Consider the following 27,625-nt stretch of genomic DNA (forward strand, 5'->3'; position numbering starts at 1 on the left):
TATTGTACTGCACTTCTTTATGCTGACATCTGTTACGGTTTCAATCAGGAATGTAAAGCACATGGGAATTGGTCATAGTTTTTATTTGCCATTCAAACAAGGGTAAAACAGTGCTCAGCAACAAACCATTAAAGGTAAAGGTTAACATGGTTTCATCATTTACAAGTTATTTAGGTCTACCTAGTACAAAATAATAGGTTAAATATGACCATTCCAGTCCATGATTTATTTTCAACATTTACAAATACAAACATACATAAGAACTTACATGGTCAACAGATTTAGCCAGAATGTAAAACGAAAAGGTTTTAAGGAATGCCCAGCGGAATTGTGAAGGAGATGTAGTCCCCCACCTCCCCCCACTGGGCTCTGTAGTGCTGGTAAATAGTGATCCAAGTGGTGAGTACTGCAACCCAGAACAGCAACCCGACTGCAGAGCGCTTCACATCTACGTGAATTTTAAAACACATAAAAAAATGTCATTGTCAGTTAACATGATGGAAAATAAAAATGTTAAAAAATAGTGTCACATCTTTCTGCTTGGACCAGTAACTCTCTTAGCTATTTTATTGAACTTGAAACAGGCACACAAATCTGTGATAGTTTTTTTTTTTTTTTTTAAATCTTAATTGTCAGAATCAACGTTTAGTACAGTGGTTAAATTAAAAACCTCAAGGCACCACTTTGTATGTTGACGATAAGCCTATATATGATATCTTTTATCAAGTCTAGTCCCATAAAACAACATTTCTCATTCAGTTGTGAACTGACAATGTTTGGAAAAGATGGCTTACAATATAATCGGCATGAAAAGCTTCTCAAACATTGTGAATTTGAAAGCTGGTGTTTTAGTGCTGATTAACGTGAGGGACCACCGTTTTGATATGTATATCTGAAATAAATTTGCTCAAATTAACTTTAATAATGTCATGTTTTTATGAATGATATTCATTTATGTGAAGACACTGACCATGTTAAGTTTTCACAATAATTAGATTAATATAAACCTGCAACAACACTATTTCTGTAGTTCTCATAATTCATTTTCAAATGATCACTTCTACAATATTAGGAAATCCTAATTTCCCATCACTGGTGAGCTATTTTTAGAATAGGCCCTTTGGCTACTCATATGGTCCTTGTGCACCAGGGTGGTGACCCTTAGGCTAGGCAGGTTAAGAGACAGAGGTATTTATCATTTAACATGGTTTATTCATTATGCGGTGATTACCAGTTGGCACACTCACATGTTTTTATCTGCAGTTGTTCAGTGTAGGCTGGTTTTACAAACGCTTCTCGGAAAAACCAAACCACGTTGACCAGCCAAAGGAATGGCAGAAACGCAAATCCACCTGAGAGAAACAGAAAGTATTAATAATACATTACATACAACCGTGTTTGCATGATCTTTCTAACACCTGAAGACTATGACTCACTACGATGACACTTTGCACAGTTCGCTGACCTTAAATAACAATACTCACACCCGGCCATTTGGACCGTGCTGTGCTTGGCTGTACTTGTACTTGGAGATTCCCCTCCCTCTCCTCTTATGTAAGCATTTGGTATTCGTCAACCCGTTTAGTTGTGCTATCTCTTCATTATACAACACTGTATTGTGTATTTATCGTGCAAGGTAGCTATTAATAACATGTGAGGGGATGGATCGGATAATCACTGCATTTGCCTTGACCAGGTCATGGATTTTATTATTCCTAGTTATATTCATTACTATTGTGTACAGTGGATTTTGCCATTCGAGGCTGTGTAACCAAGCCTGCAGTAGACTTTTCTATTAGTTATTTTCCTCAGTAAATCTGTTCATGAATACTGCCCAATGCCCATTGTTCAATTATTAATTTTTGTCACTGCCGCATGTGTATGTCACGTGCAGATTTTAGTGTACTTATTTATGTTGTTAAAATCTTGAGTAAAATCAGCATAAAACAGAAGCCAAACTTACTGGACTGGTGATGTTGAGTAGGCGAAATCATGGCACAAATAGCCTTGCGTACGCCAATCTTGGGGTGGTCAATATTCACAAGAATTTTTTATTTTATTTTTTTTTAAGTGGAAATAACGACATTCTACCCTGGGTATTGAAACCAGGATTGGCAAGGTTGGTACTTTTAATATCTACAGTATATTGATCAGCCCAACAGAACAAGAATATTACCTTGAAAAAATAAACATTTCAACTCTTATGGCATCACCCATTCACCCACGTGTAAGACACATTTTTAAAAATGAATTTGCTGCCATTCTAACAGTATTTCTATTATGGATAACCACAAATTCCATTATCAGATTCATTCCATCTTTCCATATTTGGAATGCAAACAACTGAACTTTCTCCACTCATAACAAATCACATCTGGATCTCCTCTGCTGTGTTGCCGTGACATCAACACAGTGACGTTTCATGTCGATATAAATGTCTATTGTTCTCACCTAGATAATATTTTCTGCAGAGGCCAAGTTTCTCTTCATTTGGCAGTCTTTCCAGATTCATTGTGGCTGTGTGGCCTCTCCTGTGACAAAGAGCATAAAAACAAGACAATATGACAATATTTATAAATCAACGTGTCTGTGAATGGCTGTCATTGTATTGCTGCAACAACGGAGTTTGTAATGTAGTAATATGCGCTGAATTACATGTAGCTATAGCTAGCTAGCTTCTAAAAACTTGGTCCTCGATCCAGTTCCTCAAACCGCTCATGGCAACTTAACACAAGCCCACCTGATAAACGTTTCCACGTATTTTTTTCCAGTTAAGAATAACGTACCTGTCGTTTTTAGGACAAAAGGCGGATAGCGACACAAATATAAATAGGGGCAACAAACTCAGTTACTTCCGCGTGCCTTCGTCGTTTTCTTTTTCTTTTTCTTTTTTTTTGTGTGTGATTTTAAGCTTTCTTCTTCTTCTCTTTTCTTTGCAAGCGCATTGCCACCGAAAGTATAATAGCGCCATCTAGTAGTCTACAGGCGTATCACGGAGCCACTGCCCACTACAGAAAGCCTTTTTTTGTGTGTTTTGTTTTTGTTTTTGTTTGAAGAGCCCAACAACAAAGTAGCACAAAAAGTTAAATGATTGGATTAAGGTAGTTGTTGGAACCTATACAGTTAAGGGATAGGGGCTGGGTGTTCAAAGGGATAATAGACTTGAAAGGCTTGAAGGGAAGTAGCTCTCCACACAACTTCATAGACAAAATTGTTTTTCCAAACCATTTTTGTCACGTTGTTTCAGGTAGGCATATTTAATACTCTGTTGTGTAAATTTTACATTTATCTACACACATGCAAGTAGTTTCACTCAGAGGGCCATAAGTGTGAAAACCATTGAAAATACTGTTGTCATATTATTACACAACAGTACACTATTGTCCCTCCATTTTAGCGTTATGGAAATAGTGTCTGCTATACGTGTAGCCTACTGTACACGTGTTCATTTCGTGAATTTGTGTGAGGATCGGATTTGGTGTACTATATAAAAAAAATAACCCCTTTTTGATTCTGTAATAGATTTTCTGCTGAAATGAAAAGAACTAAGTCATTCATCAAAAAATATTTAGACACGGCCAATTTAGTGGACCACACAGAAGTACTGTATGTGGTGGTGGGCCGGATTTGCTTCCTGAGCCTTGAGTTTAACACTTGCCTAGAGATTATCAATATTCAGTATCATTTGGAATGTTGTATCGTGTAAATCAATCCCAATCTTCTCTTTTTAAGTGTATTTTGTTAGTTTTTCATTTCAACGGGGAATGATCAATATTATTGGCAGAAATAGTTTATTTCTGATCGAAATCTTCGTCGCAGTTTGCACCAGTCGCCACCAGGTGTCTACAAAGCGTAACTTCGCTTTTCACGTCTGAGGAAAAAACTCCATTTCCCATCGAGCATTGCGCCCACCCCCTCCCATCTCGCGCCTTCCCTCTTGTCTCTCGTCGCTCGATCCTGCTAGCCGTCGGTGTGTGTTGTTGTCGAAGCAATGATGGCGGCAGCGGGATGCGGATCAGCAACCGCGGCTGCCGGAGGAGGCCAAGGTGGAACCGCGACGGCCAGAGGTCGTTTCCCCGGTCGGCCTTGGTCATCTCGTAGTCGTTTGCGCTCCGAGAAGCGCTGGCAACTCGGGCGCTCGGGCTTAGAAGCTGATGATGTGACTTACGGAGGGCCAAGGCCCACAAACCTGGTTGTATCGTTAAACGAAGACCAGTCTCACTTGCGCTTACTTGGAATAGAGGCGAGCCACAAGACCCTTGGCCAGGCTGGGTACAGCTCTAGTGGGAGTGAAGAGGTGAGGTCCCAAACCCACTCAGGAGTTAGTATCCTTATTTTATTTTTCCCGCACATTACAATACAGTTAAATGTGTCTAAATGAGTGTTGTCTCCAACTGTGTGTCAATTGGTGCCATGGAGAAATGTCAACATCCCTGTGCTAGGCTAACGCGTTAGCCCCCATATGCTAACCAATGTTAGCGGAGCTTTTCGTGACATTAGTGAGTCGCACTGTAAAATACAGTCTGGAATGGATAAAATACAGTAACATTAACGCTTGCGTTGCTATAATCGTTACGCGTTTTGTAAACGTGACCGCGCGACACTTTGCTCCTGAATATTTAATGAAAGCTAGTGAGTGAGTACGCCAATTTGTAAACAGCGAACGCAATTAGCCCTCCAGTGGCCCGCTCCTTATCGGGCCAAAGCTAAACGTAGCGAACACAAAGAACGGGAAGGCTAGCACCCGTGCCCCGCACAGCAACTAGCCGTGCTGCTAATTGTGGTGTTTTACTAACACACTTGTCTTTAAAAAAAAATATATATTTTTTTTTAATAAAATACGCAATATCGAATGTAACCATTGTACTTACCTCGTAATGCTCATGTGTTATGGACACACCTAATGAGAGTTTAATTCAATGTTTAATGCGTTGTGCAGAGGCTATATCTTAGCAAGCACTGACCAGCAAAAACTTTAGTTTTCTATGTTTAGAGAGACTTGAGAAATAAAAGTAGAAAGCTAATGTAATGTCAGGTTTACGTTCTTACACATAACTCATGCCTCAGTAAGTCATAATAATGCAGTACAGTACTTGGAGGGAAACGTAATTCTAAACTCACCTTGCATTTTTGTTTTCGGTGCTTCATACCAAGTTAGCACTATTTCAAGTTATTTACACTATTGGTATGTCATTTAAATTACATTGTGTACATATTTCACCGGCAGCACAACTTAACTTGAAATATTAATTGGCTGACGTAACTATTTAGTTAAATTTACAATTGCGTTTAATTTAATCTCTAAATGATTGTTGCCTAATATTAATTGTATTTTATATTCAATCAGTAATAATGTTAAGTATGGATAAATATGCAATTAGGGTATGCATCACTTGTCATAATAATGTCGTGTTTTTGTTTTGTTACTTTTTGGGCATTTCATTATCATCATCATCATTTCATGTTTTTTTTTTTTTTTTTTTGCACACCTGCTGTCAATGTTGTGCGTGCATGACTGTATTACTATGACTGTGTTTGTGTTTGGACATTGGTGTTTGTTAAGTTTACACCCATTGGTTTCACGTTAAAAGGTTTTGCACGTGTTAATTATTGTTTTTCTTCTTAAGGGCGATGACTTCCAAGGTTTTGAAGCGCTAAGAAGAAGCTCTAAAGGAGCTCGACAAAACCCTTCCAAAGGTAGAAAACACCTATTATGCATGTTTTAAATACATATGAACAAGTTAAAATGCAAACTTTGTGCTCAGCCTGAATATTTATCATATTTAATTTTTTGTAGGTGATGGCAACACAAAACCTAAACGTCAAAAGAAGAAAGTTGCACCTGTTATACCAGCTGAGGACGCAGCTATTTGTCCTCCTGACCCTGTTAAAGATGAACTTTTGGTGGAGGAGAAACACACCACATCTTCCAAATCAGAGTCTGCTAAAGGTTCCAGAAAACGTTCAAAAGTCAAGAGCACTGTGGAACAGGAGCTGACCAAAGGTGGAGTGTTATCGCCAGCACCAAGGATTACAATTAAGTTGGTGGCGAAAAAGAAAATTAAAACGGTAAAGGAAAAGTCAGTCAAGAGGATGAAGCTGAAAGGAATTGAGGCAAAGCCCCAAGCCGAGAATATTCAGGCTGAAGACATCTCTAGTGCTCATGTAAAATTAAAACTAGAACCACCTGAGGAGGTTGGAAATGATAAAGGAGTGGGGACTCTACCTGCAAGAAGACGTGGACGATCTGCATCAAAAGGGATAGTATCTCTTGATAAGCCTGGTACCAAAGTTGCGGCTGATGACCAGAAACCGCAAAAGATAAAATCAACGGATCAACCTGACACTGTAAAAGAGACTGTTGAGTCAAAAACAATTGCAAAGCAGTCCAAGTGTAATCAACAAGCCATTCGGCGGAGCAATAGAGTCACCAACCCGCTCTCGCAACCTGTTTTGGATGTTCCTGCTGAACCTGAAAATACAATTAAAAGTGATACAATTGTTACAAAGTCAAAAGCGTCCAAAAAAAATGAACCAAAACTGTCCGTGAGGAGGGTCAGACAGAGGCAAAGTAAAAGACTGAACAAGAAGGTTCCAGTTCCAGAAAATCACAGTCCATCATCCACAGAGATTGATCCATTAGCAGTGCAACTCAATGAAAAGTTGTCTTCGAACGAGGGGAGAGTTCCAAGTTTGAAGTTGATAAAAATGAGGAACCCCAAATATGATGCTCAGTCCAGCGGGAAGTCGGCTCGAAAAAAGAAGCGGAAAAAATTCATCTGGACTCTATCATTAGTTAAGTCACCGAGCCAGATCCGACCTGCTGAAAACACGGTCAGGCCTACAGAGAGTGTTACAGAGAGTTCTGAAGTGGATCTGTCCACTCAAAATGACTGTAATGTTGTCAAGAATTTGAAGCCGTTAAAATTGGACAATTTGGTGCCACAGGAGAGCACCACAGCACGCACTGAAGAGAAAAACAAGGCAAGTGAAACATGTGAGGAAATGTCTACCTTACAGGTGGAAGTCACACAGGATGGAAATGAAAGCTCTCGTCAAGAAGCCACTCAGCTGGATTCTGGGAAAGTTGTCCCACCTTTTCAAATAAAAAAACTGTCCTCGCCCGGCAGACATAAAAAATCCAAGATGTCCTTTTTGGTTCAGCAGGTTAGTCCTGAGAAAAAAGATGATGCCACTAAAGGGGTAGAGAGAGTTCAAGAGGAAGCAAAAGAGGTAGAGAGAATTCAAGAGGAGAATGCCCTGTTTCCAGAGCCGGATGTCCAACCAACCAGGAGACTACGGAGGAGAACATTAAGCCTTGATTTACCTCCGAAAAAGTCGGTAATTCGTAAACCTGTCACGACTCCACTGAAGCGACGTTTGAAAACCAGTCCACAAGTTGAAAATGCGCCACAGGTGGATGTTGAAGCACCTGCTCAGGTTTTAGCAGAAGAGTCCAGCTCACAAGTTCTCCCTGAAACCTCCTCGCAGGAACCGATTAAAAAATCCTTGCAAGAATCATGCATAAGTTCTGAACTATCTGAGAAGTCTGCACAGATAACTGATGCGCCTCTAGTGGTGGCTGTTGAAGCATCGCCGCAGAAGATTGAGAATGAGGCCGAACCACAAATTAATGAGGCCAAACCATTGCCAGTGCCTTCGAAACCCAAGAGACGTCACAATAATAAATTAGGGAAAAAGAGGTCTGCTCAAAGGAAAAAGGCTGTTGTACCTAAAGAAAGTGCGGTCAGTACAGATTTGGTCATTGTTGAATCTGCAAACACTGAGTCTCTACAAAAGGAAGACAAGGCTTTAGAAACAGAAGCAAGTCGGCCCGAGGCAAAAGAAAGTGTGGATCCTGAGGAAAAGCAGGTCACTATATCTGTGGAGGAAGAACCGAGGCAGCTATCGGTAAAAGAGGAATCAGACATTCACTTAATAGATTTTTGTCCGCCGTTGGATTTGGAAAGTCAAACAAGTGATCCAAACACATTATGTGTAAAAAAGAAATCCCACAAGAAAGCAAAAAAGAGGCGTAGAACTCTAATTGGGCAGCGTCAGAAGCACAAACACAGGAACACAGATGGAAAGTTTGCATCTCTTAAATCATTAGGAAGCCAGGGAACGTTTGAAGAGGGCATTTCCATCCAATCAGAAGACAACACTCCGGACCCTGGTCCTAAACTCGTTGGTGTGCATAAAAAGTACAAAAAGAGACCTTCTGCCATCCAGTTTGGCTCCAAAAGGCCACCACCAGAGTCCATCCTTTCTACATTAATAGAAATTGGGCTTGACAAAGAGGGCAGTGATTTGAAAGAGGAAGAAACCGACTCATTCATGGATGGGACACGAGCAGATGCAGTTGACGTGCCGTCTGGCAAAACAAAGTTCGTCAAAAACATCAAACACTTTATCATGCCTGTTGTAAGTGCCCGATCCTCTCGAGTGATCAAGACCCCACAAAGGTTTATGGATGATGTTGGAATGTCAATGTTGCCACGTAGAAACTCCCCCAAAAAAGGTTTGCAACTGGGCTTGCAAATACGCACAGGAAAGAGGCGAGATGAAGGGATGGGACAAGCCATTTCCCCCATCCTGCCTGTAGACGAGGAGGACATATTGCGAGAAGCCCAACTGGATCTGGACTTGTTTTCCTCCGATGATCTGGATGATACAGCAGATATAACTGCCAGTCTATTTTCTGAAACAAAAAGTGTCAAAATGGAAAAGAAGAGCTCACTTGAGAAGGACTCCACTTTGAAGTGGGATCTGCCTGCAGAGTTGACTGAGGAAATTTTTACACTGGATAAAACTCCGGAGGACCAATGCGAGGATCTGTTTGTATCTCCCCCAGCTGGAAACCCAAGAGAAGTCATTTCTGCTGGCCTTTTGGATGCTCAGAAAAAGACCCCACCCCTTAAGTTTAATAAGCAAGCCGCTCACTTTTATCAAAGACTGAACAAGTTGCACAAAGGACTTCCCCAAAGCAAAAGTGCAACAGATGTGGAAAGTAGCAAATCTCTTCAGTCGCCTGTTGATTTAGCCGAAGGACTTGATGATGAGGCCATGAGCATTAGCTTGAGACAGCGCAACACGGACACCGGTACGGAAAAATCTAAGCTCAAGATAGAAGACCTAGGCACACCAGGAGTTGTGAGAAAAGTTTGTATTAAAGCTACTAAGTCCAAATCGCTTGCTGATCGGGACATTGAAAAAGAGGATCCAGCAGGGAAAGACAGCATTAAACATCACTCAGGTACGAGCGCCGTTACTTACTGATGCTGTTATTTGTAAAGAGCTAAGGGTGACCTCTGAAAACATATGTTCCTTCATACCCATAGCCGAGCTGCAGTCAACAAAGGAGCCAGCCAGATGTGAAGACGACAATCCTGCTGCTACAGGAAAAGGAGCTTCACAGAGAGCACGTCTTACTGGCGCGAATAAACGAATGTTCAACCTGCTCAGAAAAGCCAAAGTGCAGCTCATGAAGATTGACCAGCAGAAACAGATGAAATCCTCAGGGGTAACATAGATGAGGGATATTAATAATAATTTATAATAATTTTAAAAGCGTCTTTCAGGGCACTCAATTTCATTGTACATAGTAATAGTGGCTGACCGGGGACAGATTGGCAGTGGAAGGGGTAAAGCATTATGAAACCGTCTGAAAGATATGTTGAAGTGACATAATTAATGGCCTTGAAGGTGTAGATCAGAATTTTCATGATACGGTATTGACAGGGAGCTAGTGGCGTTGCAGGGCCTGAATGATGTGCATTGGCTGGGTTCTTGTGACGATAAGGTCAGCAGAGTTCTAGATAAATGTAGTTTGTGCAGTGACTTTTGGGGGAAATCATACAGTAGAGAGTTTCAGTTACCCAGGCAGCAGCAGTAAGGGTGGTTCTGTAAATTTTAGTATATGGCCCAGGTGATGTTGTTTATGCGAGCTTGAAAAGAGCGTGTTCTCATGGATGAAACCCAGACTCTTAACCTGGAAAATAAAATTACATTAAACGGATGCCTTTCTTTGTTGCATATCTGAAGCTGTTATCTGGACCTGCTGGTGTGCGATCGAGAAATTTGACCTCTAAGAGACAGAGGAGGAAGCAGCGAGTGCAGCTTGAGACTGATGTTCCAATCAAGACAGAGCCATCACAAGGACAAGTAAGTGTGTAAATCGATAAGGCCTGCGGAGAACAATTGATCTCATTAAATATCTTGCATCTTTCTCCTTTACCTTTTATCTGCTGGGTCTCAAGATTACAAATAGTTTTCCATGTGGCTTTTATTTTTATTTTTATTTTTTTTAAAGCTGACACAATGGAACGCACACATTCTATGTAATGTAATGAAATATTTATCATGTTTAATATATTTAACATTTGGGCAATAATTCAAATTGCTCAATCTGATATTTCTTTGCATCTCTGTGTATGTGACTCCTTCAGCAGTTGAGCATTTGTTCTGTTTTCATCACCCTCCTAGCCACAAATTATCTCGCCGCTGTGCCAAGAGTTCCGTCAAGCAGGAGGTCCACGCATCAAGCATGTGTGCCGCGCTGCTTCTGTGGTGCTTGGGCAGCCTCGGGCATTGGTACCAGATGACATTCCCAGGCTCAGCGCTCTGCCTCTGCATGAAAGAACAGGCATCTCTCCCTCAGCTGTCGCAAAAGGTAGGAAAGCCAAATGATAATCACTTACCGTTTGCTTTCCTTTATTAATTATGTGACATACTGTTCTCTACCCTTAGTATTTGTTTTAAAATCAACATCATTGCAAAATAAACTAAGCCCATATCTAGCAATCTATTTGAAAAGGGAGAAAAAAACTGTTCTGTTTTCCTGCGTATACTGTCAAGTTTTATTCGAACCCTGAACCTCAGAATTGAGAGACAGTTGCAACATTTTTTTTCTCCATGCCTTTCATGCGTTTCAGATGTTGCAGATGGCTCTCTATCAGAATCAGACAGTCCTGATTTCTCAGATTCAAAAGTGATGAAGGTCAAGAAGACCTCCAGCTTTGTGAAACGCAAAGGACTTGGGCCTTTCGGGTACCGCTCTCGGAGGTGTGGCGTGTGCAAGGGTTGCAACCACGAAGACGATTGTGGGAGATGCATCAACTGCCTTGACAAACCAAAGTTTGGTGGTCCCAATACCAAACGACAGTGTTGTGTGTAAGTTATTGGAGAATAAAACTTTTCTATGCGGATGAGAATTCTTCGCAAATAATAACTTGTGTGCTTTTTACCCCCACAAGGTACAAGAGATGTGATCAAATTGAAGAGAGGAAAGCCCGGAGACTAAGTGGAAGAACGGCACCCAAAGGTGATTTATCACTCCTGTCCTACAATTCCACATTCTCTGAAAAACATTCTTAAAAAGTTGTTGAATCAGCAAGTTGTGTCTTTGTTCTTAAGGTTCAAAACGACGGCGAGCTGTTTTCAGTGGAGGGCATTCAAGTAATGATGAAGGGATAGAGGGTGTGGCAGACTCGCCTTCTGGCCTCCAGGGAGACAGTAACAGTCCGTCTTTGAGGAAGCAGCCAAAACGTGTTGTAAAACCTCGTGTCTACTTTGACCTGGTGGACTATGATTCCGATCTGGATGAAAAGCACCTCAGCTCAGCCTCACCAGCCAGAAAGAGAGGCAATGGGCCTCGTTTGAGTCCAGGTAAAGTAAAACTCAGCAGATCAGTACCAATCAATCACTGCCTTGTGCATGTTGCACAAGAACAACAATTACAATATACAGTATGAAGGAGACTAACATTTAGAATGATGCATTGTTAACTTTTATTTTATTCTGCTGTGAAGACTTTGTTTCACTGGATGGATTCCTGGGAGATATATCAGATGATGAGATCCGACATCGGAAATCTAGCTCACATCGTGTGCCATCTGTTCGACGCAAAACTGAGAAGGTTAGAACATTTGAGATTACTCCTGAATCAATTGTGTGGCCCTTCAGCATGAAACCAATCGGAAGTCGCACGGCAGTATTTTGAGCTAGAGCCCAAAAACGGCTGGGCAAATGTCTTTTTTTTTTTTTTGATTGCATTCCATCTTGTTCATTTGTCTTGGATCCCTGGAATATTTTGCATTTGTTTAGTAAGATGCCAAAGTAATACAGGATACCCGAACAAAGTGTATATGTAATACTCCTTAATAAACGTGGTTGCAAAAAAAAAAAAAAAAAAAAAAAAAAGTTAATGTGTACTTCTATGTTATATGTTCTTGCTCACGTTTGTTGGTCTTTCAGGGTTTGCCATCACAGGCGCCCTTTGAGGAGACGCCACCAAGTGTCCTGGCTGCCCTTGCTAATGGGTTTGAGCAGAGGGAGGTTGAGTCTTCAAAACCCACCCATAAAATCCGGGTTGACTTCAAGGTATTTTTCTCTTGACTTCTTGCACGTAACGTAAGCATGTTGTGCCCACTCGCAGTTTGGCTTTTCAAACACTTAAAATGTTCGTTCGTGTATTTTTTTTATTTTTTTTTAAAAATTTTTATTCATGTTTGTACCATGTTTACAACTTTGATAGCCACCTCCTCTCACATCTCTCAACACTAAAATGTTGATAACTACCCAGTCATCAATGTAAAGCAATGGTGTTAACAGACACTGTGTCGTAAAGTAATTCAAAGTCATTGTTTTGTGAATTGCTTTTCAGGAGGACTGCACTTTGGAGAATGTTTGGAACATGGGTGGTTTAAGTATACTAACCTCTGCACCCAACATGCCACCACATGTGTGCCTACTTTGTGCCAGTAAAGGGCAACACGAGGTAATTATATTTTACAATATATGAAAATATAACTATTACAGTTACAATGTATAGTTAAACCATAAATGTTGTTCATTTTTAGATGTTGCATTGCCAAGTGTGCTGTGAGCCCTTCCACTGGTTTTGCCTTGAAGAGGCAGAGCGCCCTTCAGTGGAAAACAAGGAAAACTGGTGCTGCCGTCACTGCAAGTTTTGCCGTGTGTGTGGCAGGAAAAACAAGCAATCAAAGGTACACACTACAACTATGCTGTGTCATTGTATTTTATTTGATTTTTTTTAAAGAAATGAACTTCACTCTTAGTTTTCAAACATTCTCCCTCAGCCCTTGTTGGAGTGTGAAAGATGTCAGAACTGCTATCATGCTTCCTGTCTTGGACCAAATTATCCAAAACAAAACAAGAAGAGGAAAGCTTGGGTGGGTTGGTCTCGCCTAAAAAAAAAAAAAAAAATACAGACATGCATGTTTCCTTGAAACTTTCAGATGGTGTAACACATAAATGTGACACTCTCTCTGTAGGTTTGTATGACATGCATCAGGTGCAAGAGTTGTGGGGTCACTCCTGGCAAGAGCTGGGACATTGACTGGAACCATGACAAAGGACTCTGTCCAGACTGTTCGCAACTCTATGAACAGGGTAAGGAAATTATATTTGTTTCTTTGAGGAAGTTTTGTTTGACTGCACGTGGGTTATTAATACTCGTAATTTGTTAGTTCCAATGTCATTTTTTTCCCTGAGTGTATGCTTTGTCCCATCAGGTAACTATTGCCCAATCTGCTTCAAGTGCTATGAGGACAATGACTATGACAGTCAGATGATGCAATGTGGCACATGTAACCACTGGGTACATGCCAAGTGTGAGGATCTAACAGGTAATATATTAATAAGTAACAAAATACTTTGTAGCTTTATATTTAACTTTTGACATTTCAGCTAACTTCTCGTCTTCCTATCAACACATTTCAGATGAACTGTATGAGATCCTGTCCAGCTTACCAGAGAGTGTGGTGTATTCGTGTCGGCCATGCAGTGTGACTCAGCCCAGTGCCTGGAGAGAACTTCTCTACATCGAGCTCCGGTCTGGAGTAGAGAAGGTTCTAGCCTGCTTGCTGTCTTCCACCCTCACCCAGCACCTTGTTACCTGCTCCCAGGTAAGACATTCAGCCCTCTTTTAACATGTAAAATGTTACATGCCTTGGGAAATTTGCAAAATGGTTGAAATAGAAATCATAAGATTCATTATGCCAATATGTTACTGTTCTACTGCAGTGTGAAAAGTTGCCGGGATCTGACAGTGGAATCGAAGGACGACCCGCCTGTGACCTCCGAGCTGTCGGCAAAAAGTTTGACAAAGGCCTTTATACGACGTTGGTGCGTCCAAACATGTCCTCATCCAAATCTCTGATTTTTAGATTAAGAAGAAAATTTTTATATTTATTACTGCTCTTACTCTCTTGATTTTATGTCCACTTAGGGATTCGAAAACAAAAAACAGGATCAGTAGATGTATACTGAATGTGTGGTTATGCAAGAAAATTAGTTTGTAGTGTTGGACCAGATTGGCCAATTATCGTATCCACATAAGTATGTCTGAAGGCCTTGCATAATCTCACGTGTCAGAGAAGACATTGAAATAAATGTTGTTCATACAAAATTTAAAAGTACATAATCAGAACGCTTTGGAACTTGGCAATGACCTCAATTAAAATTTTGTTTTTAAAATTAATGTAATTTCGTAACAGAAAATGTTCCATGAAGATGTAGTACAAGTGGTCAGAAAAAGGCTCGAACAAGAAGAAAGCCTTCCAGAAGAGCAAAGACCAACTGCCCTGGCACGCTCGTACTATTTAAAGGTACTGTATATATATTTTTTTTAACAGCATCTGATGCACCTCGATAAGTGTTTTTTTTTTTTTTTTTTTTTTTTTTTTTTTTTTTTTTTTTTTTAATTTAAATGTTCTGCGTCAGCAATCATTTGATAGCCATTTTCATGAGAGCTCATTATTTGTATTTTAATATTTGGTTGTCTTTAAATGCTGTATGTTTTTATGGTTGCTGTCATAACATGATTTTGTATTAACCTTTGTACACATTTTGTCGCAAGTGTTAAGTGATCTGAGAATTATTATTATTATTATTATTATTATTATTATTTTATTATTATTTTATTATTATTATTATTTTTCTGTCCAAAGCTGCTTGAAGAGGTCTTCAATTGGTTCAACAGTCAAGACCCAAAAGTATGGAACTCGTCGACCAAAACATTGCCCATGTGAGTAATGACTCATTGGACGGACTGTGTACAAGCTTATTACTGGTGAAACTGGTTTGGTCCCAGGCTCACTAATTAGTATTTGAAAGCAATGCCGATTAATTCAATTTGTTGTTATTCCCTTGCAGGGGGATGCTGTCAAATGCTGTTCATCCTCCTACCACGGAGCATGTCTATGCTCAGTGGCAGGAGCGGGAGGCACTCCTATCTAGAACTCCTTTGGAACTTTTGCAGGATGACAATGGTCAAAGTTTAGATGATAGGAAAGATGAGGTGGGTCCTCCAATGTCTACGGAGTATTCAAGCTGGAACCACTTCAAAACCAGCAGTGCCTTCCGCCATAAGTTGAAAGGTAATATTCTGAACATAGATTGCAGGTGATATATTTTTACGTATGGGCTTGTCCATCTTTTTTTAAAATTTGTAAAATATTACAAAAATTGAAAATGATTTATGCTTCTTTTTTTTTAAGTCTTATTTTGTTCTTAATAACTTCCAGTTCTACATTATCTGAAGAGGCATCTTTTTACATTTTTATTTTTACATGTTTACAGGAAAAAGGGGACGACTTTCAAAAGCGGATCTGGACACAGGCTGGTCGATAGATGATGAGAGGCAGTGCTCGTTGTGCCAAAAATATGGAGACCGTAAACCCAACGTAAGTAATGTACTTGGCATAAAATGTGCGATACACTCACACCCTTTGTAAATTTGTGAATATTTAACAGCAAGATGGAAAATTTTGCTTGTCTACTGACGAAAGATTTGTGGTCTTTTGTAGGATGCGGGCAGGTTGTTGTATCTGGGCCAGAATGAGTGGGCACATGTCAACTGCAGTCTGTGGTCAGCTGAGGTGTTTGAAGAGGACGATGGCTCTTTGCTACATGTACACAGTGCCGTCACAAGGGGTCGCTTGATGGTTCGTTTCTTTATACATTGTTTTACTTCGCCAATAAATTCCTGATTGTCAATATGTACTGTATATCAGGTCTTTGTACGGTATTGTTGCAACTGCTCCTGTTCCAGCAAGTCAAAGTAATATTCTGTTCCCATCATTCCTGTTTTGCTTGTAGCGGTGTGAACGGTGTAACCAGACAGGTGCTACAGTTGGCTGCTGCCTGACTTCGTGTCAGAGCAACTATCACTTTATGTGTGCCCGCTCCCGTCACTGTGTATTCCAGGATGATAAGAAGGTTTACTGCCACAAACATAAGCATCTGCTCAGTGGGAAGGTAATGGTCCTCTTATTTCTTAATAAAAGGGGCTTGGTGTTTTGATCTTGATAAGTAAAATGTTGTTTTGTGTGCGTGCGTGTGTCTGTGCGTTGTAAAGGCGATAACCGGTCAGGATTTTGAAGTAAACCGACGGGTGTATGTGGATTTTGAAGGCATCAGCCTTCGCCGAAAGTTCTTCACAGGACTGGAGCCAGAGTTAATCAATGTCATGATTGGTATGGTTTAAGTCACTACATTTTAAAAAAAATAACTTTTTGTTTCCATTAATGTTGATTTAATCATTTGTATACATTTTATCAACACAGGTTCTCTACAGATTGATAAACTTGGTGTCCTGTCAGAACTTTCAGCAAACAAAGGAACTTTGTTTCCTGTGGGATTTCAGTAAGTTATCTTTCAATTTTATGTAATAAATTTTGAAATTACGGATTGAACTTTTCTTACAGCCCTTATTTTTTTTCCATAGGTGTTCTCGCTGGTACTGGAGCACTGTTAATCCACTGCAGAAATGCAAATATACATGCACAGTCCGTGAAGTCCAACCTTTGATACCCGAGAAACCCATTGAGGAGATGCCTGACCAAGGAGACAATCACACCATCGAGCACAACCCCTGTCCATTACCGGGTGTGTATCTTTTACTTTAGCAAATATTGTCAATCAGGATGATATCATAGTAGAATTAATTTTATGTCTTTTTTTTTTTCCTCTCTCTTTTTTTAAAATCAGAATCCGAAAGACATGTGACTGATACATCAGAATCACAGCCCCAACCTGAGGACCGTCTTGTTACAGTTCAGTCAACAAAACCAGATCATGGAGCAAAGCCAAAGATTCCCAGCTATCCACAAACCAGGAGACCAGCAGGAGGAATGTCCCGCCCTTTACCATCCCCAGGTAAAGTATTGCATTTTATGAATTTTTGATGAGAATAACTTCGGAACAGTTCGATGCCTGTCATGATTTAAGCTATAAATTTGTTTATCTTTTCTCTCTAGGAGCAATCCCAGTACAACCTCACCACATACTAACAGTAAGTGATCTGGAAGAGACCAGAAGAGCTCGACGCCACAACCCCCATGCGCAGCCAACAGGCCTACGCAGTAACAAGTCTCCCGCTCCTCTCGGACCCCCTACTGGACCAGTCACTCTTCGTGCAGGAAAATCTCTTCCAACGTCCCCACTTTTCCCAAGTGCTACTTCAGACAGCCTGACAAATTCTTCATTAGCCCGCCCAGGTGGGGGTAGAAATACTTCCTCAATCCGTTGCCCTGGTAAGGCGAAGACCCATTGTGCCTCATCTTTCTTTCCTCAGTCTCCATGGCAGGATAGCGCAGGAACATTTGCATCTCCAAGTCTGTCTTTCTCTCCGTCTATACAGAATTTACCGAGGGCACGGTTATCTTTTGATCTGAGTCAGTCAGATTCTGTTGAAGTGCCACACAATTTCTTGGCATCACCGGAGCCGGAAGATGTCTCTCCTGCAAATGGCACTTCACCTCAGCGGGACTTGGACGAACAGAAAGATGAAGACCAATTTCCCTTTACTTCCTATCACAAGGATCCCAGCATGACTCTTGGACAGGAGATGAGGACAGAATTGGAAATTGAAGAGACAGTCCTGAATGAAGTTGTGGCTATGAACTGCGGTGGACAAATAGTAGTGGAAGGGGATGATCAAGAAGAATTCTGGGGTCGAGCCCAAGAGGTACAGAAAAGAAAGGCCCTTGTTGCCAGTCTTCCACGGTCAGCAGCCTCAGGCAGGAATGACCTGGACAACACCTCTTCTGATGACGATATGGAACATTACTTTGACTTCTCAAGGACTATTGTTAGCTGTCCTGGGTCTAAAGAGCATTCCAAGTCTCCCACATCCACTTCCTCTAGGAATGTGGCTCAACTGGATGGTGTAGATGATGGAACGGAGAGTGATGCAAGCATCTCTACAAGTGATGATCGTCAAAAAGTTGATGATCCTGGTAAAAAGATTTCAACCACAAACCTAAGTAACAGTGATATCCCTGAATCCGAAACATTTACCAGAACCAATAGAATATTGAATCAGAACCTCAAAGTGCCACCAAATTACAAGCACAAAGATTCCTCATCTCTAACGGTCTTATCTGCAGTCAGTAACCCCAAAGACACATTTCAAAATCCTACTGGATCCTCAAAAGAGATCAGCAGGGGTTTGCTCTCACCACAGATGCACGTGGCCTCTTCTCACAAAGTGGAAAATCCTAACAGAAATCAGGAAAGTGTGCTTCCTACCCCTGAGGGGATCCCTAATTTACTGACGAATGTGCCTGAGACCTCCTATTCGGAGTTCTTAAAGAGTTCCTCTCAAGAATCTGCCTCTGGAATGCCTGCTACTCTTGAGACACATGACTGTAAGCCCCATTTAGGAGAGACGGTTCCTGTATTAGAGTGCGTACCACCGGAATCCCAACAAGCTGAAGCGTCTAAACCCCTGAAGTCAAAATCTGACTGCAGCAGCTTTGTGTCATCTGCTGAGGCCTGCGCTGTGTTAGGGAACCACATAACCGTTACCTCCATGGCAAATTCTGCTGACAATGCCCAGCATGCTCCAAAATCTTCTCGTGGACTTTCAGACTCTGTTCAGAGGCATTCCAGTTTACCAGGTTTCACGCAGCCCTCACTCACAAATATTACACAACAGCCCATAAACACATCACAAGACTCAACCTTTGAGCAAAGAAACCCCTTGTCGAACAAATTGTCCACCCTAACTCCCGTCAGAGACTCAACACAGGCTATGCTAAATTTTGCGCCCCAAAACAAACCTTTGTTATCAGGGACATCTGTCCTTTCAGTAACCTCTGGTAGCATCTCTGTACCCATACACTCCATCCAGGCAAAGCCCTTGGGTTCGACAGCTGTCACCATTGTGTCTTCCTCTGCTTCAGTATCGTCTTTTCCTGGAGTTAGCGCACCTACTCCAGCACCACTCCAACCCACCACATCCCCGGTGATTTTAAATGGCTACAGCTCTTCATCCGTGCAGAAGGATGCTTCATCTGGTCACACAATCTCAATCAACTTTTCAACACCAAGGCCTGCTTTAGAACCTCAGCAGCCTGTGGTATCCCCAGCTCTGCCTGGTCATGCCATTCTTACTGTGAAGGAAGTTGGAGGTCCAAATGTCGACCCTACACCTCATGTCTTGTTGGTGAACCGTCTTGGGCAGATTTTTGTAAAGAACCCAGACAGCAATACATTCCAGCTTCCAAATCCTAATGCTCCATCCTTTAACTGTGTCACTCAGATTGCCAGCCTTTTGCAAAGCAATGCACTGTCCGCCACACTAGCAGCAGCTGGAAACATGTCTCCACCTCCTGGGCCAATCATGATGTCAACCCCCTCGACGACAGCCAATACTGCAGAGCAGAATCCTACCACAGTTACACAGTTGCTTACTCACAATAGCAATGGAGCATTGACATCAATTAATGTAAAAAAGCCAAGAAAGAATACAAAAAAGCCCAAAGATGAAACTGCCTCCGAAAAGAAAAAACCCAAAAAGGAAAAAAAGAAAGAGTCCAGTGCATCAAAAAAATCAAAGTCCTCCAAGACAGCCGGGCAGTGTACTTTATCAACAAAAAGTTCAGATGTATCTCCTGCGGAGAGTGCAGAAGCAATTATCAACCAAGCTATGGCAAGCAACTACACCCCCAAGTGGAGCGGGCTTCGGACACTTAGTCCGTCGTCACTGGTTTTGCCCCCTGGCCTACTCATTGAACCTGAACCTGAACCTCCAGCACCGTGCCCCAAAACAGCTCCCACTCCTACATCCCGCCCTCGCACCCACGTCCGCATGAAGAGAGTTTCTTCCCTTTCTGACCGTATCGTCACAAAGAAATCTAAAGTGGATTTTCTCGCCTCTGAACCCACCAGCGAGGACGAGTGCAACCGACCGAGCGTGCCAAGTGTCTCCAGCAGGGCCTCTGGAGTTCGCATCAAGACTCCAACTGTTCAAGGAATCTTGAACCTGGATGAGTTAAAGCAAGAGCAGCAAAGTGATTCTGAAAGCTCTGGGTAAGATAAACTTTTGTTGAATTTGAATGTTGAATTTAACCTACTCATGGTGCGTTTTTGGATGCCATAATTCCTCAAACTGTCAATTTTAATCGACTATCAAGTCTACCAAAAAACAAAAAATAAAATCCTCTTCCAAATTGATGCCTCCTTTACCCTTCCTTGAGGAAAAAAACGGAGGGCAACTGGAACAGCAATAACTAGGTCAATCCATAGACTTATTGTTTACACACAGACATTGAAGATGTCAAGTCCATCTTAATTCCAATGCACATAATAACCATTCACATTAGTGAAAGTAGGGAGTCTTCTGTCTTTGTCCAAAACCATCACTTTTGTCTATTTTCAGGTGTGAACCGTGGGATTATATGTCTCGGGGTGAATATGGCAAGCAGCAACCTTCGGAGCCAGTGGGTCACAGCACCATTATTGACTGGAAGAAATACTCTGGTGCGTATAACTTTGATATTATTCATATAGGAAGGTGCATTACAGCCAAAGTAGTCTTATTTATGTATAGTTCATACCTTAAATCATTAATTGTTTTATTATTATGACAAAAGTGTTTGTTCTGTGAACATTTTAACTCATTCACTCCCAGCCATTTTCACTCAAGCAAACCCCTTCACTCCTAGGCCCACAGACTATTTTGTTCTATTGCTATAAAAACATGGAATCTACCAAAAGAAAGATTAGAGTCAAGGAAAAAATAGTATACTTCTGTTTCTGTTTTGCAGCAATTAGCATTAGAATATAGTTGAGTTTCATCATTATTCGCAACACTGTTTAAAACAGTGGGGAAAAGAGCTCTTTGCAACATGGCGTTGGTTGATCTCATACTCTGCTGCCACCTGCTGACCGGTTTTGTAATAACTACCATTGCTTCAAGCATTCTCTTCAGTTCAGAGGCTGCATCAAAGCCAAAAACAAAAAAAAACGGATAAATACGTCTTTGGGAGCAAATGAGTTAATAAATAAGGTTTGCGTTCTTAGGCGCCGGTTCCGCCTCAGATGACGACTCGTTTCTATCTGATGAGGACGAGGAGTGTTTGCCAAACAAAGATCAGCCCCACTTGCGATTCCAGATAAGCAGTGACGATGGCTTCAATGTGGAGGCAGACACTATTGAGGGTGAGTCTAATTTGTAAAATGAGTTCAACCCCCATTTTTGTAGATTCGCCTTTACACTTAATTCTCAATTCTTCCTTATAGTGGCTTGGAAAGCGGTGATAGACGGTGTGCAAGAGGCACGAGCAATTGCAAAGTTGCGACCTCTGGCTTTCCAGAGGATCACAGGTGCCCGAATGCTCGGTCTCCTCCACAATGCTGTGGTCTTCTTGCTGGAACAACTTCAAGGAGCACACCGCTGCCAGCATCACACCTTCCGTTTCTTCAAGCAGTTCAGCCCGGAAGACGATCTGCCGGTCAATCCCACTGGCTGTGCCCGCTCCGAGTTCTACCTTAGGTGTGTGCATAAAATACTGAAGAGAAATTTCAGTGAACCGTGTTGTAAATGAGTAGTAATGTTATAATATTTAAACTTGGGAGGCAAATACTAATTCAAACCCGAAAATATTTCCTCTCAACAGAAAATCCACATTTGACATGTTCAACTTCCTAGCATCACAGCATCGGCAGCTTCCTGACATCGGGTCTTATGACGATGAAGAAGATGATGTTCTTTTGAAGTCCACACGGTCAGGCATCGTCTTTAACATTTGGCTGATGGTCTTACCATATTTCCCCGACTTAATTAACCATTTTCTATTTTAGACGGGCCACTAGTTTGGAGTTGCCTATGGCCATGCGCTTCAGGCATTTGGAAAGGACATCAAAGGAGGCTGTCGGCGTGTACAGGTCAGCTCTGAATGTTGTTAACCAAATCGTTATAATTATCATTCTAATTGTAGTGCTCCGATTGACCGGCCGATTTCTGTGAAAAATGCATGATCAGCATGTCGATCAATGCCTTTTATTGACGATCAACAAAAAAAAACGATCACCCGTACTTTGTTGCCTGCAGCCACTGGAGACCAACCTTATGAGCGTGACAGTCAAAACACTAAATAACCCCAAAAATAATTTTCCTTCATAAATGACCAGCCTTTCTCAGTGATGGAAGACAATTGTTTCACTCATTTAAAAAATATATATTTCTTAAATAATTTTGCTGACGTTATTAGCGACTTTATTCTTACCATAATTTAAAGGGAACATTATAGAAGAATCTAGATCGTAAAATCTACTTTTTAAAGTTGCAACCATACAAACAAATTTGTCAACAGACAAACCCAAGTTGATGAAAGGCGGTAATAGATTCTGTGCCGTTTGGATTGTTGTTTTGCCCATATTTGCAATGAGGTCATCTTTACAAAGGACATTGTTGATTTGACAAAAGACATTGTTGAATAATCCCGTAGTGAATAAGATGTAAAATCCACCCCCAACACAAGTAGACCCTCAAACCACAAGGATTCTAGGTTACTCGAAGAATAATATTAAACTTAACAATAGCATTACTGGACATTATAAATCCCAACACCAAAACAGTAGCGCCTTAAGATACAAATGACCTGATTTACAGGTTATTCAAGATGCGAGCAGTCGTTCGGATGATTTTCTGCTTTGGCTTGTGAGCAAAATTTTGATGGCCAACACTTTTTTTTTTTTTTCTTTTAAAGCACTCGTATTCCTATGCTCACCAATCATAAGTGGTATGCTACATATAAATATTATTTATATCTGAATGACGGCAAGCAGTATGTCTTTCTGTTTTGGACTGCCTCCCTCACACTGACTCTTTAGTCACCCTGCATCATCAATAGCTTTTAACGTTTTGATGGTATGGTGTAATTTTCGTTCATGTTTGTAAATGTTTCTGTGCATAATCAATATTGTGCTATATGTGGGAAAAATTGTGAATTGAATCAAAGACGCAATATATGCCAGAAAAATTGCCATTCAGTCTTTTCCGAAAATCATTCGACCTTAACTCACAAGCATGTTTTCTTTATCCGCTGCAAAAAAATGAGTAGTGAATAAGTAGTTACTGGAATTACTGGATGGGAAAATATAATTTTAGTGAAGTGTTTTGAGTTGTCTGTGTGGCCACGGAACAAATGAAATTCATATCTCAAGGCACCACCGCACAAGTGAGCTCATCTAACCTCCTTATCTTATCTTACCATCCCACTTGACGTAGGTCTGCAATCCACGGGCGTGGACTCTTCTGCAAGAGGAACATCGAAGCAGGCGAGATGGTCGTCGAGTATGCCGGCATCGTCATTCGCTCGGTGCTCACTGACAAAAGGGAGAAGTACTACGATGGCAAGGTGTGTCTCATTTTGACATGTGTTTAGCTGCATACCGTTTATCGCCGAGGTACCGTATTTTTTTGGGACTAAGTCGCTCCCAGTCAAAAAAAATGCATCATGAAGAAGAACAGAAACATGCATAACTCACTCCAGAGTGTGAGTCACATTTGTGGGGGGGAAATTTTGCTGACAAAAATTGAGACCAAGTAGCGTTCGGACGTGCACCCTGAAATACCCGTTCCCCAATTGTGTTGACGGTAGTGAATGAGTTCCGGTTGGGTTTGAAACTTTACTTCTAACTACGGAAACGTTTTACAATCCTGGTCGGTTATTTACTTACTTTTGGTGCCGTAGTCAATAAGGGATGTAACAATATCCAAACATCACGATACAATATTATCACGATATGAAGGTCACGATACGATAATTATCACGATATTGTGGGGGTGTTGGCGATATTTGAAAAAGATCACAATATTGTAAAAAAAAAAAAAAAAAAGAGAGCTCATACTTAAAAAAAAAAAAAAAAAAAGCACAATATTGTGCTTTTGTACATAACATCTCTAATAACAATATTGAGGCACTTTGTAATGGTAACATACATTAATTAGGTTCCCTTTCATCTGACAATTAGCATAGATTTTAAACATAGAAGGCTAAAACATCCCTAATGAAAATTAAATTGCACTAATAAACTAGCCACTAGAGGGTGCTAAAACTGCACAAATGGAAATCAACCGGATTTTTTTAACAGATGTGTTCCTTTTAAATATTGTGAACATGATGACGACGACGATATTGTGGCAGTTTTAATATCACGATATTGACCTTATCGTGACATCCCTAATAGTCAATCTGGTGACTTTGAATTCAGAGTTGCGTGTTTAGGTCATGTAAAAAGGTTTAATTAAATATCTGCGATATGTCAAAGGAGTGGACGGCGATATAGCCAGAGAAAACTATGATTAAAAAAAAAAATGGAGACAAGAAGGGCAGCAAATGATTTTGTTGTCGTTTTTGCCAGGGTATTGGCTGTTACATGTTCCGCATCGACGATTTTGACGTGGTGGATGCGACCATGCACGGCAACGCGGCCAGGTTCATCAACCACTCGTGTGAGCCCAACTGCTACTCGAGAGTGATCAACGTGGAGGGCCGCAAGCACATCGTCATCTTCGCTTTGAGGAAGATCTACAGGGGGGAGGAGCTCACCTACGACTACAAGTTCCCCATCGAGGACGCCAGCAACAAGCTCAACTGTAACTGCGGCGCCCGGCGCTGCCGACGCTTCCTCAACTGAGACGACGGCGGCGGCGACGACCGTCGTCGTTTGAGACTGAGAGATTCTTGTTTACTAGAAAGCCTTAAATTGAAGATGGCACTGGATGGAAGCTCCGATTTGTTGAAGGCACTCGGCGCAGGACGGATATTAGTAAGACGTTGACATCGTTCCGTGTGCGTAGTTTGGAGGAGCGGAAGAGGAGGTTGTCCTTCACTGATGCGTGTTTGAAGGGTACCCCAGGCTGCCTGTGACGTCGACTCACGTTTTGATTTTTTTTTTTTTAATAATATGGCTTCCGGTTCACTGTGGACCCCAGCCCCATTTCACACACATCAAGCCTTATCTGTCGAAATTAATGAGAGATTCCTTAAGTTTTGATCTTTTTTTTTTTTTCAAAAAGAGAACCTTTGTCTTTCTGTAGTACATTCGTACATCATCGTTGCTCCATCCTGTCGTGAAGGGAACATAAATGCCCCATCTGTGTTGTAGTGAGGTCAGTTCTTGAGCCATATATTCACCCAAACCTTATTTTATGATCTGCACATCTCTTTTTGTGGACATATTTTATTGCTACCCGCCCTTCCATATGACAACCATGGTGCTAAGCATCGAAGGGTATTCGCAGGACTGAGATGTCCTGCAGAAGATGATTGGGTTCACCCTGCGCAGAACGCAAATTTTAGTAAATGCACTCTAGCAGTACTTAACATTGGATAACATCATCATCATCATCTGTTCATTTTTCAACATTTCGGTGAAATGAATAGACTTTTGTTGATGTACAGTAAATATGTAGCAAACACTACCCAAACCAAACGTTGAGTTATAATGTTCAGTTTTTAGAAAGTTATTTATTCCGTTCTACTCTTTCAGCAATTCCACCGAGATTGTCCCACAGTTGCACGTACAGCAAATAGCCGTGCAAATTCCCATTTTCCCCAAACGCGCTACTGTTGTTCTGTAAATCAGGGAGAACGCTAGTGTAAAAAAAATTGCCACCGAGTGTTTACGTTCAGCTCCTGCAGCAGGGCTTGTTGTGAGCTTCGTGCTCGCGCTTTGCGTCGCAACAAGCCCCCCGATGTCGAAAACGGAGCCGGAGACGATGCGCTCGGCACCTAATTTAAGATAGTAAGGAAATGTTGTTCTTAGTGATGTTCAGTACTGTCTTTAATGAGCGTAATTGAATTCACACTGTTTTAAATTAGTCGTGATATTTATTCGCATTTTGATTTTTACTTTTAATGGTGAAAGGTCGTTTTGTATAAATGGTGGTGGGTGTACAGCTCCATTTTGTCGTGCCCGTTTTTGTTTACAATTGTTGTCCTTGGTTTCACTAATTTACTTGAATTTTCTTTTGAGGCAATCGAATCATACATTTATGGCTTCTTTTTTTTTTTTTTTTTTTGAACAGGTGTTTTTAAAGAATATTTTAATTTTATTTTGTTATGTTGTGGCAACAAACTGACGGTCTTAGAGAATGCCACAGAAGTAAAGCAAGCACTGTTTGCCTACTTAAACCCTTGTTGCCCCCCCACCCAGCCCCTCCCCACACTTTCAAGTTTTTCCCAAAACATGATTGAGCAGACTTTAAATGCGTGTGTCAACCTTTGTGCCCATTTTGCATGTCCAATCACTGGGATGGAGCCCAGAGTAAGTGTCAATCACTTAGCTACAAAAAAAAAAAAAAAAAAAAAGTCACTCCCAACTCATTGCAAGGATTCTACCTCAGCTGTCACGACAGATGTTTGGGAATACTGATGCAAAAACAGAGGAAAACTTTGTTTTATTGTCTGCAGAGTTGGTGTGTGCTTGTTCACACTTGACTTTTGTGTCATTTTAGGGATGTGTGTGTTAGTGCGTTTGCAATGAAGGATGTAAAATTGTAATCATATGTTTAAAAAAAAAAAAAAAAAAAAAGAAAAAAGTTCCTTACCATCTCGCCCAGAATCTGTTCAGAAATATGTTATATACATACACACACCCACAAATATATAAATATATAAATATATATAGTAGGGTTATTTTAAAGTGTAAAAGACAAAAATGAGGAACATTGTGATCTTTAAATTTGTCTTTGTTACCATGTACAAATAAACTCTTGAGTTTGTAAATATTTGTATACGTATTTCTAAACCTGTTTAATTTTTCTATGCACTTTTTATTTATATTATTTGTTTAAATAAAGATGTCAAGATGTTTCAGCAAATCTGTTGTCTTTATATGTCTATAACTCAATATCATGTCACCAATGATAGGTACGTTTTTGCCTGACTTGGATGTAAACATTGTGGGTTCAGTTCCCAGTCCGCCCTGAACAGCAATATACTGTACAAAGTATGATGTAATTTCACATCAAGGGTGTGAAACTCGGGGAGCTGAAAGATGTCTTCCGTTCGGATTATGGGTTGTGACAGGAGGATCAAATCTGACTGAAGGTTTCCAGCAAACACTTATTTGTAAGTATATAATTTGTTGTATTATTTTGATTTTAACCAGCATTGCAATAGAGTTATGAACTATTGCACATGCACATTTGTATTTAAAGTTACCGATGATATACAGTACTCACTTCAAGTTAGGCATTTTTGGTTTCTCAAGTGAAATATCAGGATGAACTTAAAATGCACCATAACCTTGAAAGGTGAACCTTCCGTAAGCCTTTGAAACGCAAGTCCAACTTGAACCTGCT

At 40.8% G+C, this 27,625-nt stretch overlaps 2 protein-coding genes across 3 annotated transcripts; one reads left to right on the forward strand and one right to left on the reverse strand.

Annotated features, from left to right (window-relative positions):
- Positions 1-64: 64 nt before the first annotated feature.
- On the reverse strand, positions 65-2,950 carry psenen (presenilin enhancer, gamma-secretase subunit). Its single transcript, XM_077526960.1, has 4 exons — positions 2,787-2,950; positions 2,452-2,531; positions 1,248-1,352; positions 65-448 (listed from the first exon to the last, which is right to left on the reverse strand). Exons 2-4 carry the CDS (start codon positions 2,510-2,512, stop codon positions 309-311), a joined length of 306 nt encoding a protein of 101 aa, XP_077383086.1. The 5' UTR covers positions 2,513-2,531; positions 2,787-2,950; the 3' UTR covers positions 65-308.
- Positions 2,951-3,928: 978 nt separating this feature from the next.
- kmt2bb (lysine (K)-specific methyltransferase 2Bb) lies at positions 3,929-27,142 on the forward strand. Of its 2 annotated transcripts, none has more exons than XM_077526291.1 (36): positions 3,929-4,321; positions 5,628-5,697; positions 5,798-9,256; positions 9,342-9,523; positions 10,045-10,164; positions 10,486-10,672; positions 10,935-11,172; positions 11,256-11,323; positions 11,416-11,667; positions 11,811-11,917; positions 12,256-12,381; positions 12,665-12,778; positions 12,861-13,007; positions 13,101-13,193; positions 13,296-13,413; positions 13,536-13,649; positions 13,744-13,928; positions 14,047-14,148; positions 14,520-14,630; positions 14,973-15,049; positions 15,178-15,401; positions 15,604-15,707; positions 15,831-15,968; positions 16,123-16,281; positions 16,382-16,499; positions 16,590-16,668; positions 16,751-16,911; positions 17,014-17,181; positions 17,283-20,340; positions 20,690-20,790; positions 21,334-21,471; positions 21,553-21,805; positions 21,930-22,037; positions 22,114-22,197; positions 23,543-23,672; positions 24,679-27,142. In XM_077526291.1, the coding sequence occupies exons 1-36, from the start codon at positions 3,992-3,994 to the stop codon at positions 24,952-24,954; spliced, it is 11,499 nt and encodes a 3,832-aa protein (XP_077382417.1). In that variant the 5' UTR covers positions 3,929-3,991; the 3' UTR covers positions 24,955-27,142. The 2 variants fall into 2 exon arrangements, with proteins under 2 accessions (XP_077382417.1, XP_077382418.1); XM_077526292.1 differs by having other exon boundaries at positions 3,929-4,297.
- The last annotated feature ends 483 nt before the right edge of the window (positions 27,143-27,625 follow it).

This window comes from Festucalex cinctus, chromosome 7 (assembly GCF_051991245.1).
Source record: "Festucalex cinctus isolate MCC-2025b chromosome 7, RoL_Fcin_1.0, whole genome shotgun sequence".
NCBI lineage: Eukaryota > Metazoa > Chordata > Actinopteri > Syngnathiformes > Syngnathidae > Festucalex > Festucalex cinctus.